At 40.9% G+C, this 18,003-nt stretch overlaps 1 protein-coding gene across 1 annotated transcript in view; it reads left to right on the forward strand.

Annotated features, from left to right (window-relative positions):
* Positions 1-18,003, forward strand: part of plch2a (phospholipase C, eta 2a) — a 214,483-nt gene that overhangs the window by 2,957 nt on the left and 193,523 nt on the right. Inside the window, exon 2 of the mRNA XM_061735579.1 lies at positions 15,652-16,262. Coding sequence (XP_061591563.1) covers positions 16,109-16,262 — 154 coding nt within the window. The 5' untranslated portion in view covers positions 15,652-16,108. The remainder of the gene's footprint in view (positions 1-15,651; positions 16,263-18,003) is intronic.

Below are 18,003 nucleotides of genomic sequence, written 5' to 3' on the forward strand. Positions count from 1 at the left end.
TTCTTGTCTGGGTGTTGCTTCTTGCAAAGCCCCGGTTTGTCATTTTTGTGTCCACTTGTTCAAACAATGGACCATCCTTTGCGCAGGTTTATGGCATCTTCGGGCATCTTCGGCTCTTTTTCGTGTTTTCATACAGAGACCTGAACATGTCATTGGGTTTAAAAGTAATACATTAGACTGATGTAAGTCAGATAAGGCACAGAGGTTTCCTCTGTAAAAGGGGAGGTTTTGCTTCTGACAGTCGGCTGGTTGATCAGGACCGGGATTATATTGCTGAAAAGCTTTGATGCAATCTGTTGTTTTCCTTAGTGAAGCAATAATTGTCAGTGTCATTTTCATTTTTTTGGCTTTGTATCAACTGAAATAATATAGAATGAGTGAAACTGTATTGTTATTGTTATTTTATATAAATAAAACTGAATTGAAATGAATCGAAAGTGATGTGACAATTAGTCAAGATCCCAAAGGAACATTTATACATTTATACCTCATGTGCTCAGACTTAAACATTGGACACAATAACTAGTGTGCTTTAAAATATGTTTTTGTTTTGTTTTTGCTGTCTGTCTGGTGGAGCTGCAACTATTATTTTGAAAATCGTTTAACGTGTTTGTTATTTTTGTGGCTCATCGATTAGTTAAAACCTTGCTTCTGTAAGAACTCCAAATCCCTCACGATAGTGCTGCTGTGAAATGACAGCGGTGTATCGGAGCTCACACAGGTAACTCACCTCTGGTGCACAAATCGTGGAAGATACAGACAGAAGATTTAAAGGAAGCCCTCGGTGGCATCTCCAGGGTCACACAGCTGAAATGCTGCAAGACACCTGCCATCTGGCAGCTTGTCATCCTTTAAGTCTTTGGTGGGTCACATTCAGTCACTGGGTCAGAAGGTGCACACTATACCGTTTTAAAAATTGATGCATGAGTTGGCAGTGTCCGCAGCGTTCCTGTCCATCGATCTCGTGATGTCTAGCGCTGGCCAACTGGAATCTAGGTCCATTGGTTTTGGCTGCTCAACTTCTTATCATCTTATCATATTAGCATCGGACAATTAAACTGTGGCTTCACAGCCAGGACTAGCCAGCGAGGTTTGTACATGTGGGCAGGACTTACGTTTGTACTCGGCGGGTAGAAACTAGATTATTTCTGTTACCTTGTTTGACAAAAGGCAGGTCAGGAACAGCCGCCGCCATCAAGTATTCAACAACCACACTGCACTGACGTTTTACAGAAACATAATTTCCCTTATTGCGTCAATAAAGTGCTATTGGATGATACTGAGTTGCCCCATACTGTTTCTATCAATTAGTCAGCATGGAATGACAAATGTCCCAATTAGCTCATACTGATTCCACAACATCATTCTTCATAAAGTTTCATCAAATCATCAGCTCCAGCATGGTAAATGTTCCTTCATCTCAGGAAGTCTGCTAACTGGACCCGACGGGAACCTGTAGCTGAATGGCTCATAGGCAGATAAACACAACTGTCTCCTATCCCGGGCAGATGCCACACAGGTTTTCCTGGCGGCTGTCAAGCTGCTGCGACACCACCCAGCAGTGATTAAAGTACATGAGGCAATCAGTCACCAAAGCACGAGCAGAGCAGCAATTAACATGTCTGAGGTGTGGAAATACCGCTGCTGCACTTGTTCATGAAAGAGGCGGCATGTTCCAACACGGCGCAATCACATGTTGTCTGAGAAAGTGCCCCACTTCATTTCTCCCAATGTGTCACAGAGGGAATATTATAAACCTGCGTCCCCAGAAATACCCACGTTTCAAAGTCTGGATCAGTTGAAAACACGCTTCCTGACCTTTTCACTCGCAGACTGCTGTTTTTGTTGCCTAAATTATTTCCTGCTCCTGCTTTTGTCTTCGTGTGATGTTGAATCTCGTCGTGAGGCAGCTTGACATTTTCAGTTGGATAAACCACATGAAGGCTTTTCTGCACTTTGTGGTTGACCCTGGAGAAAGGACAAGAAATCTATAACAAGCCTTTTTTTTACAAGTGTGTGCCTTTGTTTCTAAAGTCTTATGTAAATGCATCGTGCCAGACTGCCTTTAACATTTCGCCATGCCATTTTGCTTCCTCTAACATTCGTCCAGGCCACCTCTCTGATATGGCTTTGTCTCCAAAAACCAAGGGTCTCAATTTATATTCCAGCCTCCCCCTGCTGTCATGATCTGTGGGTAGACTTCAAAAGAATAAGGCTGCAAATATAAGATAATAAAATGAGCTGTCTATGAAAGGAGGCTGGGCTTATATGGTGAGGAGCTGAGTGGCCCAGGAGGGATGACTCCTCCACCCAAAGGGCCCAGTCGAGGGTTTTCTGCACATCTGGTCAGTACCATCCTCGAGAGGAGTTTTAAAAGTGTCCCATCGGAAAGAAACTTGGTAACAGGCCTGTGACTCACTGGGGAGATTATATTTCTTAGCTGGCAGAACTGGAGTAGGCGTCAAGATGGAAAGCGGTCATTCTGTTGTCTCTGGTCCTTGATAAGTAACAGAAAATGGCTGGACAGCATCTCTTTCTGGATGATATCCTGATCGCTCATCATTACTCTGAGTATTAGCATCATGTCGAGGGCTCCAGAGACCCCTGCTTTACTAGGATGTGAAAGCTTCATGATCTGCAGCTTGCCTTGGATCCGTCAGTGACAGGGAGGAGGGGAGGAAAGACCCAGAGACAGATTAAAGCCGAGGCTGAGCCGCCTAAATTCAGCATCTGAGAACTGCAGCAGCGGTATTTTGGTTTTGTCAGCTTTTTCTGCCATTTCATCAGGAATTACAGCCGCGGCTGGAAACTTCAAACTGATATGCAGATGGAGAAGAAAGCCAGACTAAAAATACCGCTCAAATGAATGTAAAGATATGAGACTGTGGAAATTAACGTTGTGAAGGAAGCATGTTGGAACATAAATGCGTGGCATTTTAATCAATTATGGTGACTTTTTCGTTAGTCGACCTGCAAAAACAGACCTGAAAGAAAACAACACACACAAAAACGGTGATTGATACATTTGCTTTATCTTTTTATTTCTCTGTGGACAGCATGAACTTGAGATTTCATGCTTTTGTTTTACAGTCAGCTTCTTTTTGTATCTTAATATTCATCAGATAGATCAACCAAATCTCTGCATGTCTAAGACAAGACGGTAATATCAGCAACTGATTTGTTTCCTGATAGATTAATAAAGTTTGGTGTCATCAGCATCAGTGGAAGTGCAGGTCAGGTTTGCCATCCCTTTTGTGTAGTTATACTTTTTGTTTTTGTATGTTAATCTTGTGTTCTTTATAACACATGAAATTTTAATATCTTCGGTGGAGGCTTCAAATAAGCCCATTGGGTTTTTTGCCTCTTCCTGCACCTATAGTATTTATATTTGATGTTTCCTGTATATTTTTAAAACTGTGCAAAGCAATAAACTAAACTAATAAACTAGGTCAGGTTTTTCTGATTGTGATGCTCAAATGAAATGTTAAAAGAGAACAGAACTGGTCCCAGTCCTGAAGCCCATGGAACATCAAAACTGACTCCACGAGGGAGATCATGTAATTGTTCAATCTGTAATCTCCGAGGTAAAGTGACTGGAGCAGTCCAAAACCGCAGCCACAACCCTGATGTTATATTCAAGTCTTTAAAATGGTAAAACAATTTATTTAGGGTAAAAATCTCAAACTACTTCGGTGTCTTTTAGTTTAAAATGCTATAAAATACTTTAACACGTCTCCAAGATGACGCAGCAGTGACGCTTGCTGTTCAGATCTCATCCAGGCGGGTCACAAGCAAATCCCTGCAGCACGGCTGGATAAAAACGACTTAGCGTCATTCTCCACTGTTTTAGGTAAATCTTTATGCATTGCAGAATCCCTGCCACAATTCTCAACCCAAATGGAAAGTTGTAATGAAAAATTGATGAAGGTGTTTGTTGTGAAAGAAAACCTAAACGTTCTTTAATACCTTCTTTCCAACTAGGTGAATAACTGGACTGAAACTGAGCATCTAAGTTTCCAAGAATAAGACTTGAGAAATGATTCAGATTTCATTTTAATTAAACAGTTGCATGCAAAAGGGTCAGAACATACATGAGGCATCTCGAAAAGAAATGTCCTATGAGATGTGTCCAGCATAAACATTTCTATAAGTAGGGTGCACCGAGGCCAGTACCCGAGGGCCGGTCTACAACACCTTTTAGATGTTTCCCTGCTTCAACACAGCCCTGACAGACATGTCTGTGTCACTGACAGACATGGCTGTCTATGACAGTGTTGTGAAGACCTTGATGACACGCCGATGATGACCAGTGATTAGAATCAGGTGTGCAGTAGACTGGCCCCCGAGCACCGGCTTCTGCACCACCGTCTGTAACGTTTGGCTTTCTTTTTATGCTGACTTATAACTTCTCACAAAAAAGCCTGTCTAAACCTGTGTTTTGGGAGTTTTTGCTACGGTGGAAAATAAGTCAGCCAAGACTCATCAGAGTCGCTCTGCCTATTTTGTTAGAGATAAAGACTCCTGTGAGGCGGCAGACGTCGGGGAGAGGGATGAGTGAGAGAGAGAGGCAGTCAGTCACAACAGGAAGTGAATGAGTTGAGCTGGTGTAAACCTGGATACAGAACTTCAACAGTAACATCGTTTAGTCATTTTCATTGGAGGATCATTAGCGGATACATCTAATCCTGGGCAGTTAGAGATAGAGAATGTGATTCAAGCAAATCCTTAAATAGATAGATAGATAGATAGATAGATAGATAGATAGATAGATAGATAGATAGATAGATAGATAGATAGATAGATAGATAGATAGATAGATAGATAGATAGATAGATTTATTATAGTACCCTTGGGTAAATTTGGTTCACAGTGAGTGCCTCCTCATACAATATAAAACCATACATTCAACAACACAGGATAAGATAAAGTGACAACAGTGCTTTGGCTAAAAGAACAAAGAACAAGAAGGACGGCCCCAAGATAAGAATCAAAATAAGTTAAAACATCAGTAGAAAAAAAACACTAAAATATTAAAACCAAGCAAAAGGATAAAAAAAAAAAAAAAAATGTGCTTTTTCATAAAAACAAAATAAAGGAAACAATACAAAACATAAATACAAAGTTATGTTGCAGTTCCCTCACTTATTAATGGCACTGATGGCTGCTGGTACAAAGCTATTTTTATAACGTTTCGTTTTATAGGCAGGTACCCTGAACCTCCGACCTGATGGAGCAGCTGAAACTCACATTTAAGAGGGTGGGAGTTGTCTTTTAAAATGGAGCCAGCTATCCTCTGTAACTGTTTAGAAAACAAGGTTCCTGGCTGAAGCTGAGACTCTCCAATCAGCTTGCTCGACCATTTCACAATTTGGTTTAAACAGTTTTTGTTTTTAAGGGACTAAGGGAATAAGCTGCTTTTATTTATTTGTTCATGAAATCAAATGAAAAACATGTCAGAGCCACATTTTCTAGGGTTAGTCTACTCAAGTTGCGAGCATAAAATTGAATTTTTATAACTCTACTGTGTCAGATCACACCATCAGTGATCAATTCTGGTGCCGATATGGATCCATGTTTAGCATTTTGATAAATCAGAGCTCTTCTGCGCTTTAAACGTTAAAGTTCAGCGCTGACAGTGAACACTGTCATAAAATGATATAAAAAAGTCAGAAACTAGCTTGTATTTGATGTGTTTCCTAGTTGTAATGATCAAATTCATGTGTGATCAAATATATGGCTTAATTAGGTGCAATTCTGAACCATTCTTCACTTAATCGATGAAGAAACTCCTTTGAGAAAGTATTTTAAGTATTTTTTGAAACTTCAAAAGTACAGTATTTTATTTTGGTACAGGAGGAGAATGCTCTATTTTATAGTTCAGTTTGGTATTTTATTTTGAAATATGGTCTGACAGTGTTTTTTTTTTTTTTTTATTGTTTTTTGTCCCTCACAAGACGCTACACTGGGGTCAGTGGTGTCAAATGCAGCAGAGAGATCTAGAAACTACTTTCTAGACACGTTTAACAGACTGAGCTGTGATGTGAATCAATGTCTTAAATAAAGAATTGATCAGGTAAGAAACTAAGTGTGTGACTGAATTACAAATGTTAATTGACCTTAGTTGCTTATTACAGTTGATATTTAGACACCAGTATCACCTGCAACATGTTTGATTGTCTGCATAACATTAATGTTTTGAAGTCTTGTGTAAATTCTGAAGAACAGCCTTTGCACCTCAAAAAAACAGGAGTTTTTAAGAAAAACTTGCCTTTCCCTCTTCTCCCGTTTGATCTCTTCTCATCTTTGTAAGCTGGACAAGACGGCTGCGTGTTTGTGCTGCTGGCGAGCTGCATGACGCAGCCTCACTGCCTTTGAGTGTCAGTGTGCTTTAATGGTGGATGGTGCTGGTTCTCGGTACCTTTGCAGAGGGCAGGGTTGCCAGCAGGGTGTTGGTTTTCAGCTGCTTTCAACCCATTCTGTGGGGACTTAACGGCACTGAAACCGAGCACCTTGCCCGGGATAAAGGACCGGGAGAGAAACAATGCTCCGATCTGGGAAGCCGCTGGTGATCTGTGTGGATTTACTCAGCAGAATGAAATGCTGAATGAAATAAAAGCTCCCTTTGGGTACAAGATGTAAAAGTAAAACTATTAGGTTTCAGTAAAATATTGTTGTTCACTACTGTTCACTGAACCTAGGTCATCCTGTTTTGCGAAAAAAAAGCTCTTTGACTGCTAAAAATGAAAAAAAAAAAACAAAAGAGCTCAGCGACTTAAACAGTCCAGGAGATAAAACAGCAAACTTGATCAGTTATCTTTATTTTCCTCTGAGAGTTTCCACTAAGATGTAGTGTTCAGGGAAGATACAGCTAACCAAGTCCAGTCAAGTCAGTTATCTCTCTGATAGTCTGCGCTGGAGTGTCAGTGACCAGCAAGGACGGCTGCTTCAGCAGTTTGAACTGCAAACGCCGTCACATCTCATACGTCTATGAGGCCTCTATTTCCAGGAGTGCACACAAGCCGGGACTCGAGGGCTAGTCTACTGCACGTTTCCCCGTCTTCAACACACCTGATTCTAATCACTGGTCGTCATCAACTTGTCATCAAGGTTTACACAACTCTGTTGGTGACACAGCCTTGTCTATCAGGGTTGTGTTGAGGCAGGGAAACATCTAAAACGTGCAGTAGACTGGCCCTCGAGTCCCGGCTTGTGTGCACCCTATTTCCTCATTTGAGTACACCTGCCATATAACAATGAGAGTTGAAGAGTCCTAATGCTCAGGATTACTGCCCTGTTAATAGATGGGGAGTGTTAGGATGAAACAGCTTCTGAACAAAGTGGGTTTTGCAACACTTCCTGGCATTCAGGCCCCTCTGGACTGGAGCCAGTAAAAGATTTGTCCAATTCAGATTACGTTATCTCCTGTGACTGTTTGAATACTTAATCTTAGGTGTATGAGTTCTTTGGGTTCTTCATCAATGCTTCATCAATTTTTTTTTTTTTTTTTTTTTTTTTTTTTTTTTTTTTTTTTAGCCTTAATCCTTGAACCTTTATCTTTTTATAAATTTTTTTATATATTTTATATTGTATGTCAGGGTGCATTGGTCTCCCAGTTTTTATCTTTTTGGTCTCCCAGTTTTTATTTGTTTATTATGCTTATTTTTCAATCAAAATGTCAAAGCACCTTGTATTTCATGTACCTGGACGAAAGGTGCTATATAAATAAAATTTGATTGATTGATTGAATGCACTTTCATTTGAAAGACATGCAATTTTTTTCACAAGATGATCAAATTTCCTTCCGTCTCGGGGAAATTTCTGATGAAATGCACGCTGCAGTCACCCTACCACAGCGATAAAGTAAAAAAGCTCCCTCATCAACCACGTCTTTACAACTCTATTCATTGCAGCCAATTTTAACAGTTGGGGATTAATTTCTGGTTCCACCCTGCTGCTTTATTTCTAGCTTCATTCATCCCACTTCTGAGGTACAAATCTGGATCTGTGATGTCACAGTATTCAGAGATTTCATTAGACGGGGCCAACGCTGCAGGAACAGTGTCATTAGTTTGTTCAGGAACATAGATTTTATTGCTCTGAAATGATGTGCACTGAATAGATCTCATTGTACGTCCATATGCTGTGCGACTGGAGCGGCCTTGTGGGTAATGTGGAAGAAAGAGCCTTTGTGTCAGCCTGACTTTGATGAATGGCCCGCAGCATCTGCCGATGCTGTCGGAGACCATGTTGAATCCAGTAAACAAAAGCTTACAAACACACTTTTAAACGCTGTAACTCAGCTTTTTAATTGCCGCCATAATAGCTCTGTGCATCTGTGCTGGCATGTCTCTGTCTCACCCATTCTTTCACCAACTGGCATTGGAGGAAGAGTGAGTGTGTAACCGGGTAGTCACAACAATGCCAGCGGTCCAGAGAACAAGCTGAAGCACTTTGCTGCTGGCAGCAGCACCGATGCAACATCCGATTGGCTGTAATTTACTCATGAGACTGATGCTCGGCAGTTGTGGCCGGATTGATGTCTCGTGTCTTCAGGCTGTACAGATACACCTTTTGTTTCCTTCTTGTGTGAAACCATTGTCCGTTCCTCGGTCGGTTTGGTCACAGTTTGTGTTGTGAAATAACCTGACCTGAACCTGATCTCAATCTTGCTGTCATGAGCAACAAATGGGTGTTGACCCACAGTTTAAAGGTTCAAGAGCCCTAGCTTTATGTGACCATCATTACTCTTTATAAACATGGAGCTTTCTGTAGAATCAAAATAAACTAAGATAAAAAAAGTCTTTGATCAGCAAAAGCTGAGATTAAAGGAGAGATGCGAGTCCTTTTTCAAATGCTGAGCAACATAGCAGAGCAAATAGCCATAAGCCCGAAGCTGTCTTCAATAATTGCCAAAACTGTGAAACTTGTTCATTTTTGACGGACTAGTGTGAAGTCCCTGGTCTCATTTCATGCAAATCTTGCCTTATTTCCTTGTTGTTCACCGTCTGTTCTCTGCCTCCAGATCCACTTCCTGTTGCTGCGTGTTTCCTGATTGCTCAGTTGTTTCAGCTGCACTGATCATCTTCCTCCTGTGACTGAACTTTTGTTCAAAACTAAGGCTATATCCACACGAAGACGAGACACTTATGATTTCAAAAACGTTCTTCGTAAAGGCGGCGATGTGTTAGTAAAATTGTGCGACCACATGAGTATACTCAATACATCTGAAGACGCTTTAAAATGTACGCCAGGCCTGTTAGCAGCGCTGTGATGCTACGTATGACAGGAAACAAGCGAGACAAGTACGAGTAGGTAGTTTGACGCAAATATTTCAGAAAAGTTCTAGCGAAGCAGTAACGGACCATGTATGAACGTAAATGGGTCCGTTCAAATCTTTCCACTCTGGAACCTGGTTTCAAAAATGATTGTTTACAGACCCCCAAAATGCTGGCTTCGTATGAATGACACGCTGGATTTATGAAATACTTTTGCGTTTAGCAACCAGCCGTTTGTATTAACCCAGTGTGAGCTAAACGTGACGGTCATTTTTATATTTCCCCATCAGGTCATCATGGTAAACATTATATTCTGCTGTAAACATCTGCCGGCAGCTCTGCAGATATTTGGTTGGTGGGCGTGTTCCCAGCAGCTTCCCGAGCAATGTGTCTACACTCAATATGAAGAAGAGACTTCAAAACTGCTCCTAAAACCCAATGGGTCACGTGACTTAATACTCTGTACATAGTTTTTTACAGCCTGTGGTTACTCCCTGTGCTTCTCGTGTGTATATTGACCCGCCCTCTAACATGGTTTACATGGTTTACCATCTGCCAAACCCACATCTGACCTGGCTGGTCGTGTAAGTCTGATTGTACTCAGCTTATTTGGATTTGTTGGATTTGCTTGGACTACTTACCTGTGAACCAGCTTTCTTTTGAAACTAAAGATCTGCTTGGATTTACTCTGTCTGCCTGATAGGTCATTTAAGTCTGTAATGTTGCAGACATTTGGTCTGGATTTAAAACAACAGCTAACGCGGTTCAGCTTATTAGTGAATCACCCAGGTAACAGATTTTTAAAGGCAGATTTTACACACTGTTTGCACCTCATTGAGTTTGTGTATTCTGGCAAGTTAATAAAACCGAGGTGTGCTCGGTGTGGACTTTTCTTAATCAAATTTCTGAGCTGTGGATTATTTCGCCATATCAGCCCTCAGAGCAATGTTATCACAATGTTGCAACCAATTACTGAGGCTAGAAGTATTTGGCCCAACACAGAACCCTTGCTGAGGTTAAGACGAACCTACGAGTAACAGTGAAAGGCTTGAAGACTTCAGAGGAACTGGAAAACAGCTCTGTTCTTGACTCTACCATGCATAATTCACTGGATGGATGAAGCTCTTGGTCCCCAAAAAAACATTGCTGCTTGTCTCAAGTTTGCCAAGGAGCACTTTTGCAATCTGCAACACAACTGAGAAGCTTTATTTATACAGCGCCAAGTCACGACAAACATCATCTCAAGGCACTTCAACATTACAGTTCAACTCATACTGTAATTATAATTCCGGGGGGTTCACATATGTTTCTTCTTTTGTTTGTGTTTTTGCATGGAAGAGCATACCTGATATTTCATCTGGAATGTCATGACTTTACCAACAGTTGACAGTTGTGTACTGATGTTATCAAACTTTCAAGTGATTGTGCCGACTCGAACGATGTGGGATGGACAGATATGCTGCCTTTTTCTTCACAACAGGTCCTGCAATCACAGTAGAAGAACCTAAGCAAAGTAAATGAAGTAGCCCTCTGGTGCTCAATGACCTGTTTAGACATTCCCCTATGAGCTGCCATACATTTTAGATTCATTGAAGAGAAATCACAAAGTGGACCTCAGAGTGATGGACTGATACCTCTGTTAGCATTTTATTCTCCGGAGTTTCATTCCCTCTTGACTGTACCAATATGCATGAAAGCACACAGAGATAAAATACCCATTTAAGGTATTTGATTTGATAAAAAAGGAGTGAGTGCTAGCGGACTCTCCTCTCATGCATGTCAAGACAAAAACCAAGTAAACATGCTTGATATAAATCTTGCGCTTGCACCCCAAGGCTGGCATCCAAATCACATCCTGCCTTTGGAAAACAAGTCCTTTTCAGCAATATACAAGCTCAATTTTTTATTGTCTCTTGCTTGATGTAAAGTTAAGTTTAAATGTCTTGTTCTGCATCTGCACCGTAGTTTATTTTACTGTTACAGTTTGTGAAAAAAAACATCCAATCAATATTTAAATCATTTTTTAAATATGCTTTATTGGACTTTTTAGCACCTTTAAAAGGTCAATAAAAGTAAATTATAATTAGATAATTTATATATTCTGATAGTTTCAGTATTACAATTACAAAAGTATTTTTTGATTTGATTTGTTTATTTGCACAACATAAAAAACGGTACAAAAGTTGAAATGAACATAAAAGCATGAAAATATGTGCAGGTGAGAAAGGAAGCCCTAAATGGGCTTATTCAAAGTTCTCACCAAGAAAATACATTGTATTGAAATAATAGCAAGAACAAAAAACTAAAATTTGAGCTAAACTTGTCAAATCAGTCTCATGTATGATTAAACACTAGTGTCTGTTCATCAATACAGCTGAATTCCCAACACATCGGTTGCTTGCAGCAATTAAAACAGAGCGAATGCTACTCTGCTCTGAATAAATCCAGATTTTATAACCACCGTGTTCACATACGTCTAAGACAAGACATATGCCGTTGTCTTATTTACATAATTGTTACATGTATTGTTTTGTTTACTTTCTGTAGAAGAATAATTTGAGTCTTTTGATGTGGAAGCATTTTTCAAACTGTTGTCACATTTTATCAGCACAAGTTCATACAGAGGAATATTTTCAGTTCACTCTCTCGTCCAGTAACTATAGGTGCTCCCCAGGGTTCCGTTCTTGGTCCACTTAAAATCATTTTTTCAAATTCAATTCATCTTGGCCGTATCGGAGATGACACCCAGCTCTTTTCAGACTTTAAATCCCAAGTGAAGACTTATTTTTAAAAACTGCATTCTTTGTAGTTTATTGTCCTTGTTTTATTTTTGTTGGAACTTCTTGTAGGAGCCCTTGGGTACGTTGAAAGGCGGCTATAAATAAAATGTATTATTAATGTTATTATTATTAATAAACAAAGCTGTTCATCCACACAGACTGAATGGAGGTGTCTCAGTGTGACATCAGTTCTTTTCTAGTAACTAACCTAACCCTTATCTATACACATTTTACTCTAAATGCTCCTTTTTTCTAATGCAAATCATACAGCCTGCTTGCATTTACCCCCGGCTGTCACTTTAGCCCACGTAGATGCATCAGATACAAGTACACAACTTGTGTTGGACATTATTTCCTTACATTAAGCACAACAGTACAGGCCAACGTCCACTGCAGCTCGATAGTTTATAACAAAAGTTCAAGTTCAAATGAATCTCTTTTTTTGTAGTGAACTTTGCAATGACTATCCAACAAAACAATAAAAACTTTGTTAGAGCTACAGACTTAAAACAAATTGCGTGTTTCCAAGACCTTTGTGGTTGTGTCAAGGTCGCCCTCCCATTGTTCAGGGGTCTAAGGCTGTTAAAAGCATCCATCTGTTCACTGTTCACAGCTTTCTCCCACTATCTCTCCTGCTGCTTGGTCCTTGAAAGACCTGTAGTCACTCTATGTTCATTCACTTTTAAACTTCTCTCAGTGCTACAGGAAGGTTTGAAGGCAGGTCTGTGCAGCTGGTAGCTGAGCGACTGTAGGATCATCTCCACAACCACGGGGTGTGTCTTCTGACAAGGTGGTTCAAATGTTACTCACTTCATCAGTTTAGACATCTCGTTGAAGCTGAAAAATCGTTATAACTGAGATGTTTTTCCAAGGGGAGACTGATTTGATTGCACAGTTAAATCCAGGTGATGACTTCTTTTCATCCAGACCAGCAGTGTCCTCAGTTAGCTTACATGGAACAACTAGCGCAGCTGGCTGTTCACGATGACACACGTTAACAGAGTCAGTACTGGCGTTCTTTCCGAGATGCCGGTATGTAGAAGAGGCCGTGCTAATATCATGCATTTCTGTGAGATCGGATTGGTTGTGAAGTCTTCATGTCCGTTCAAAGATTGTTCTGTATCTGTATTAGGAGAGTTCTTGTAATGGTCTTGGTTTTGAGTTATCTGAGTCTAGTTCTCTTGAAGTTTCAGCCTCGTTATATTTGTGCGCTTTATTTACTGTTTTATTTTGTTGTGTGACTCCCTCTGATCTCCCCTTTGGTAATGGTCCACATTTGTGTCTCATTATCCCTTAAGTGTAATTAAAAATGTAATCTATAATCTGTTGTTTTTTCCTTCTTTTCAACAATAGACATCAAACAACCACAAAGGTACAACAGCTCCCTTTGGGACGTGATTCTACAGCTCTGTTTACAGCAGTTAGATTTAAGGGTCAGACATTTAGTTTGACTCCACCCCACATCCTTTTAAATCAGTTTTACAGCTTAGCACTACGTCCTTTAGAGGCATAGCAAATGTTGCACAAAACCAAGTCGGTGAAAAAATAAACCTGGAACCTGGATAATCTCTGATTCCAGCATGTGATGTCACAGAATCCTGTGAGTGTGCTCGTTGCAGCTCTGGTCATTACAGGTGGTTTTCAGGGGCAAAGTCAGTTACACAGTCAACTCAAACCCCCTCTTCCGTGGGAGCTTGTATTCAAATGTATTTGACAGATTTGAGCTCTGTGCTGCCCACTTCTGAAGTGCAGAACACGCAGTACAACGTTAAGTTGGGTAGAAATAAAGATAAAAAGGATGCAAATTTGCACTCTTATCTAGCTATGTGATTTCACAGTATCCTGCAGATTTGATTGGCTGACTGAGAGACATTTTTAGACTTAGATGGCACCAAACAAAGTGGAAGAATATGACCTGTTACAGTTTTTGAGTTGGTGGTCACTTCAGATACTCTAAACAAAGAACGCAACGGCTTGGCATCCACGCTCGCACGCCTTCCCCCATGTCCAGGTGGGTGTGTTTAGGTGTGTGTGTGTGTGTTGGATGGTAACGGGAACATGCCCAGACGTGCGGATGATGGACAGCTTTCCTCAGACAGATCCCAACATGCTCTCCAGCCAGCCTCCCTCATCGCTCCAACTCCTGAGTCCCTCAGCACACATCTCATTCATTGCTCAGTCCTGCGCAGGCTGCTGGATTACACACACAACAGAAGGTTTTGACTTTTAAAGCCATCTTGAAGGATGCGTTCAAGCAGAGAGGTAACTGTATTAAGGTTTCTTAACCTTTTTCATGGGTGGATTTCTGGGAAGAATGGGTGGCGGAAGGCAGCACGGTAGCAAACAAAGGAAGTTTATGTAGGAGAGGCTCGAGGATTCTGGGATGTGGCGTAACACGCCGGTAGCCAGCACACCGCGTCCCAGACAAGAGCCAATTCACGCCAGAAGTTTTACTTTAAAACAATTTGTCTTTCAAAATCCTTTGCGTCAAGTTTGTTTTCTGTTCCTGTCGCTAGTTTTGTGTCGGTTCACCTCTGCCCCCAGGTTTCATTTTTACACGGCCGACATTTCACTTGTGTGACTTGTGCTCTGACATCACAACAACTACATCATCAGTAATGAGATGCATCAGTAATGAGATCACCCCTGATGGCTGGAACGGCTTCCTGTCCCCGCGTGGTCCTCGATCGTTAGCTTGTCATGTGCTGATAACCTGCACAGACGTTTGCTATTGTCTTCTTTCAGCTGGTGCTTGACATGTTTGTAAATTGTAGATGTCACCATGTAAATGTGTTACATCTAATACTTGCTTCATCAAAACGAGGCTGTACCTCTGATGAATAAGCCACTGATCATTATAAAGAGACTTTACTGGGAATGTTCAGACCACCAGACTGCATTCCTGCATAAAAAAAAAGAAAAGCTTGTGATCTTTTTTTCCTCATCAAATGATTTAAACTTCTTTATTTATCATAATTTTCCTCACATCCTTCATCCTTCATAGCTCTTCTTAAACTCACCTGGAGTGGAGTCTTATTTCCGGCCTGTTTTCAGTCAGCAGCTCTCACATGTAACAAACTTTACCGAGGTCTTGGCTGCTCGCCTTAACAGTAGTCCAAAAAACAATTAGGGGGTGAACAAACCTTTACCTTCCTTATCAATACGTTAAACTGAAATCGATGTTCCATATGCCTTAAAGGTTGAATGGATAATATTAAATAACTGTGGTGAAATACATTTCCACAAAACAACATTAATTGTATTTAATACAAGAGAGCTTTTCTGAGCGATAGTCCAGCGACACGGCCCAGACATTCCAGTCTTTTATTTTTGGATAACATTTTGAGGAATGAAATGCTTTGATTCTGTCAATATTGGGCAAAAATGTAATCTTCGAGGTGCTTCTGAGGAATGGACTTATAAATCTTGTTCTGTGACTCTTATTCCTGCAAAATGTATGTTTGTGGAACTTGTGAAGCAACGAAACAGAAAGGAATAGTACCCTACATTATGCAATGATATATCAATGATTTGTTGCCTGCCTCCAAAGCTATGTCATGCCTCTAATCTGCATCTCTCTGTTTTCTCTGCTGCAGGAGGCTGTAACTTCATGACCTGGCTGTGATTACGTTTGGATCAGAGTGACGCAAAGTATTTTTAAAGGTCTCTGTCAGATGTCACACATCACGATCTCTTCATCTCTTCAAAGAGGACAGACAACGAGTCAGTTTTCCCCCAGCAGCCTATCAGAGCTAATAAAACGTGTCGCGGCGGATTAAGCTCGACACCTTTTCAGGGAAGAGTCTGTGAATCTAGTTTGAAGACTTTCTTTTGTGACTTAAGTTGTTTTTTTTGGGATTGTCTCCCTGCAAGCCACCCACAACTTTAGAACACTTCCATACGTTTACGGGAATAATCTCTCTAGTAACATACGACATTGGGTTCAGCTTGGAGTTTGGATTTGTTTGACTGCGTCACAGGTGCGGACGGACTGGTTTTGGATGTGCGTCTGCCCCTCAGCTGTGAGGACGTCTCAGTCGTACGTCAGTAATCATGGAATCAGTGGCAGCCAGGATGGCCATGGTAACCGACTCCCCAAACCCCTCATTGAGATCCAGGACCACTGTGACCACCGACGAGGATTCTTTCGTGAGCACTGCCAGCCTTCCCTGCAGCCATTTCCTGTCAGCCAACATCATCGCTGTCGGTAAGTGTGTCCTCTGTGACCTTTGATCCACCCAACACGTTTTTGTGCTTGTTTTGTCAAGCGAGACATAAAAATACGCCTGGATTCTTCTGATGTAGGGACGTGAACAGTGTTGGACCGACTTGTCTGCAGCGTCTGCGGTCCACACTGCCTGAATCCATGCAGGTGCTTTTCTGAAAGAAGTAGTTCTGGGTTTTCTCACGTTGCAAATGGTTGTTTAAAGATTGATGATCTTATAAATTAAGATGACATTTGGAGCTGGTGTTGGAGCTTGTAGAGGTTCTGGTGTTGATGTTGAATGGACTGGATGTTTTCATGGTGTGGACAGTTCAGTGATTGGGGCATCGCTGTCTTTTTCTTAATTTGAATTTAAGTTCCAGTGTTCTTCTAATCCTAAAAGAGGTTTAATGTTGATGTGTAACATTGGAAATGCACGCGTCTCCTCCAGTTACATCTGGTACGTGACCTGTCCATCTGTTGTCCTCTCCACTTCCGTCCTCTCAGCCACCAACCCGGCCGAGGTGGAGGCCCTTCCTGAGTCTGGTTCTGCCAGATGTTTCTTCCTATCGTTGCTTTTCCACACTCACCTGGCTTTTTCTTGTTTCCATATCTTCAACTAAATAAAGGGCTGAGTCTGACTGAATCAGTTGTTAAAGCAAGTCAGCCAAGTCAGACGGCAGCGGTGACCCGGTGTGGGACAGTTCTGGCAAATGAGACGGCTGCTTTACCAGACTCACGCCAAATCAATTCTGATGTCCAAATGTGAGAAAATGTTTGCAGTATTTTCTGCAAGAAGGAATTCCTCTTTATCTGTGTCCTTGCTGCAAACTTGAATCAATTGTGAGCCTCAGACAGTAGCTCCAGGTTAATTAAGGGCACCAAATTTCGTGTCTCTTTTGTGAATTAATTATAAACTGCATAATCTTTGTGGTATTAAAATCTCTTGGTGGAGCTGTGACTCATCAGTTTTGCCAGTATTTATTAAGAATAAGTGTCAGATGTATTAGGTGTGTTTCTTTAAGAATAGCTCCTCTGTGCTGGGTTTATGAAGGTTCTTTAATTTCCTGTCGACCTGTGGCTGCTCGGTTGCTCTGGACGCCCACACGTTAATTGGAAAAACGTCATTTGCATCTTCGATTTTCTTCTACCTAATGTGATCGGGCAGGTCTCGATTGCCCCTTGACTCTTAAGTTCATTGTGTGTCCTTAGATGATCTGTGCTCAGCTGCTTGTTAGTTGAAGGCCAGGTCAATTTAAACAGTGTGACCGAGTGTTGGTTTGGTGCAGCCACAGAAACAAATGAAAAAGGATTTTATCTTTATAGACTTTTGTCTACAAAAGAAAGTCGGGGTTGACAGCATGTTCCAGAAATGCATTTTACTCACTATTCAGCAACGTAATATTAAGATACTGCTTCCCTAAGAACCAATCTTTGATGAGCAATGTGTAATATGATACCAAATAACTGAATCATTAAACGAAAATGGGGGCAATATAGCTGCACAAAGTGAGTTGGTCTACCCTCGTGTGAGACACAAGAAAACACACATCCCTCCTCATCAGTTACATCGCATCAGTCCAGCGCTGAATGTATTGCGAATAGAAGCCAAAATCTTAGAATAAAAATAAATAATCTGTAACTAATTACTGAAAATAAGTCCTTATTGAGTCCTAATTTCTACTATTGACAGTCTAATAAATCCTGATTTTAACAAACACTGATTATGTACTAATGACCTCTT

This window comes from Cololabis saira, chromosome 12 (genome assembly GCF_033807715.1).
Source record: "Cololabis saira isolate AMF1-May2022 chromosome 12, fColSai1.1, whole genome shotgun sequence".
Taxonomy (NCBI): Eukaryota; Metazoa; Chordata; class Actinopteri; order Beloniformes; family Belonidae; genus Cololabis; species Cololabis saira.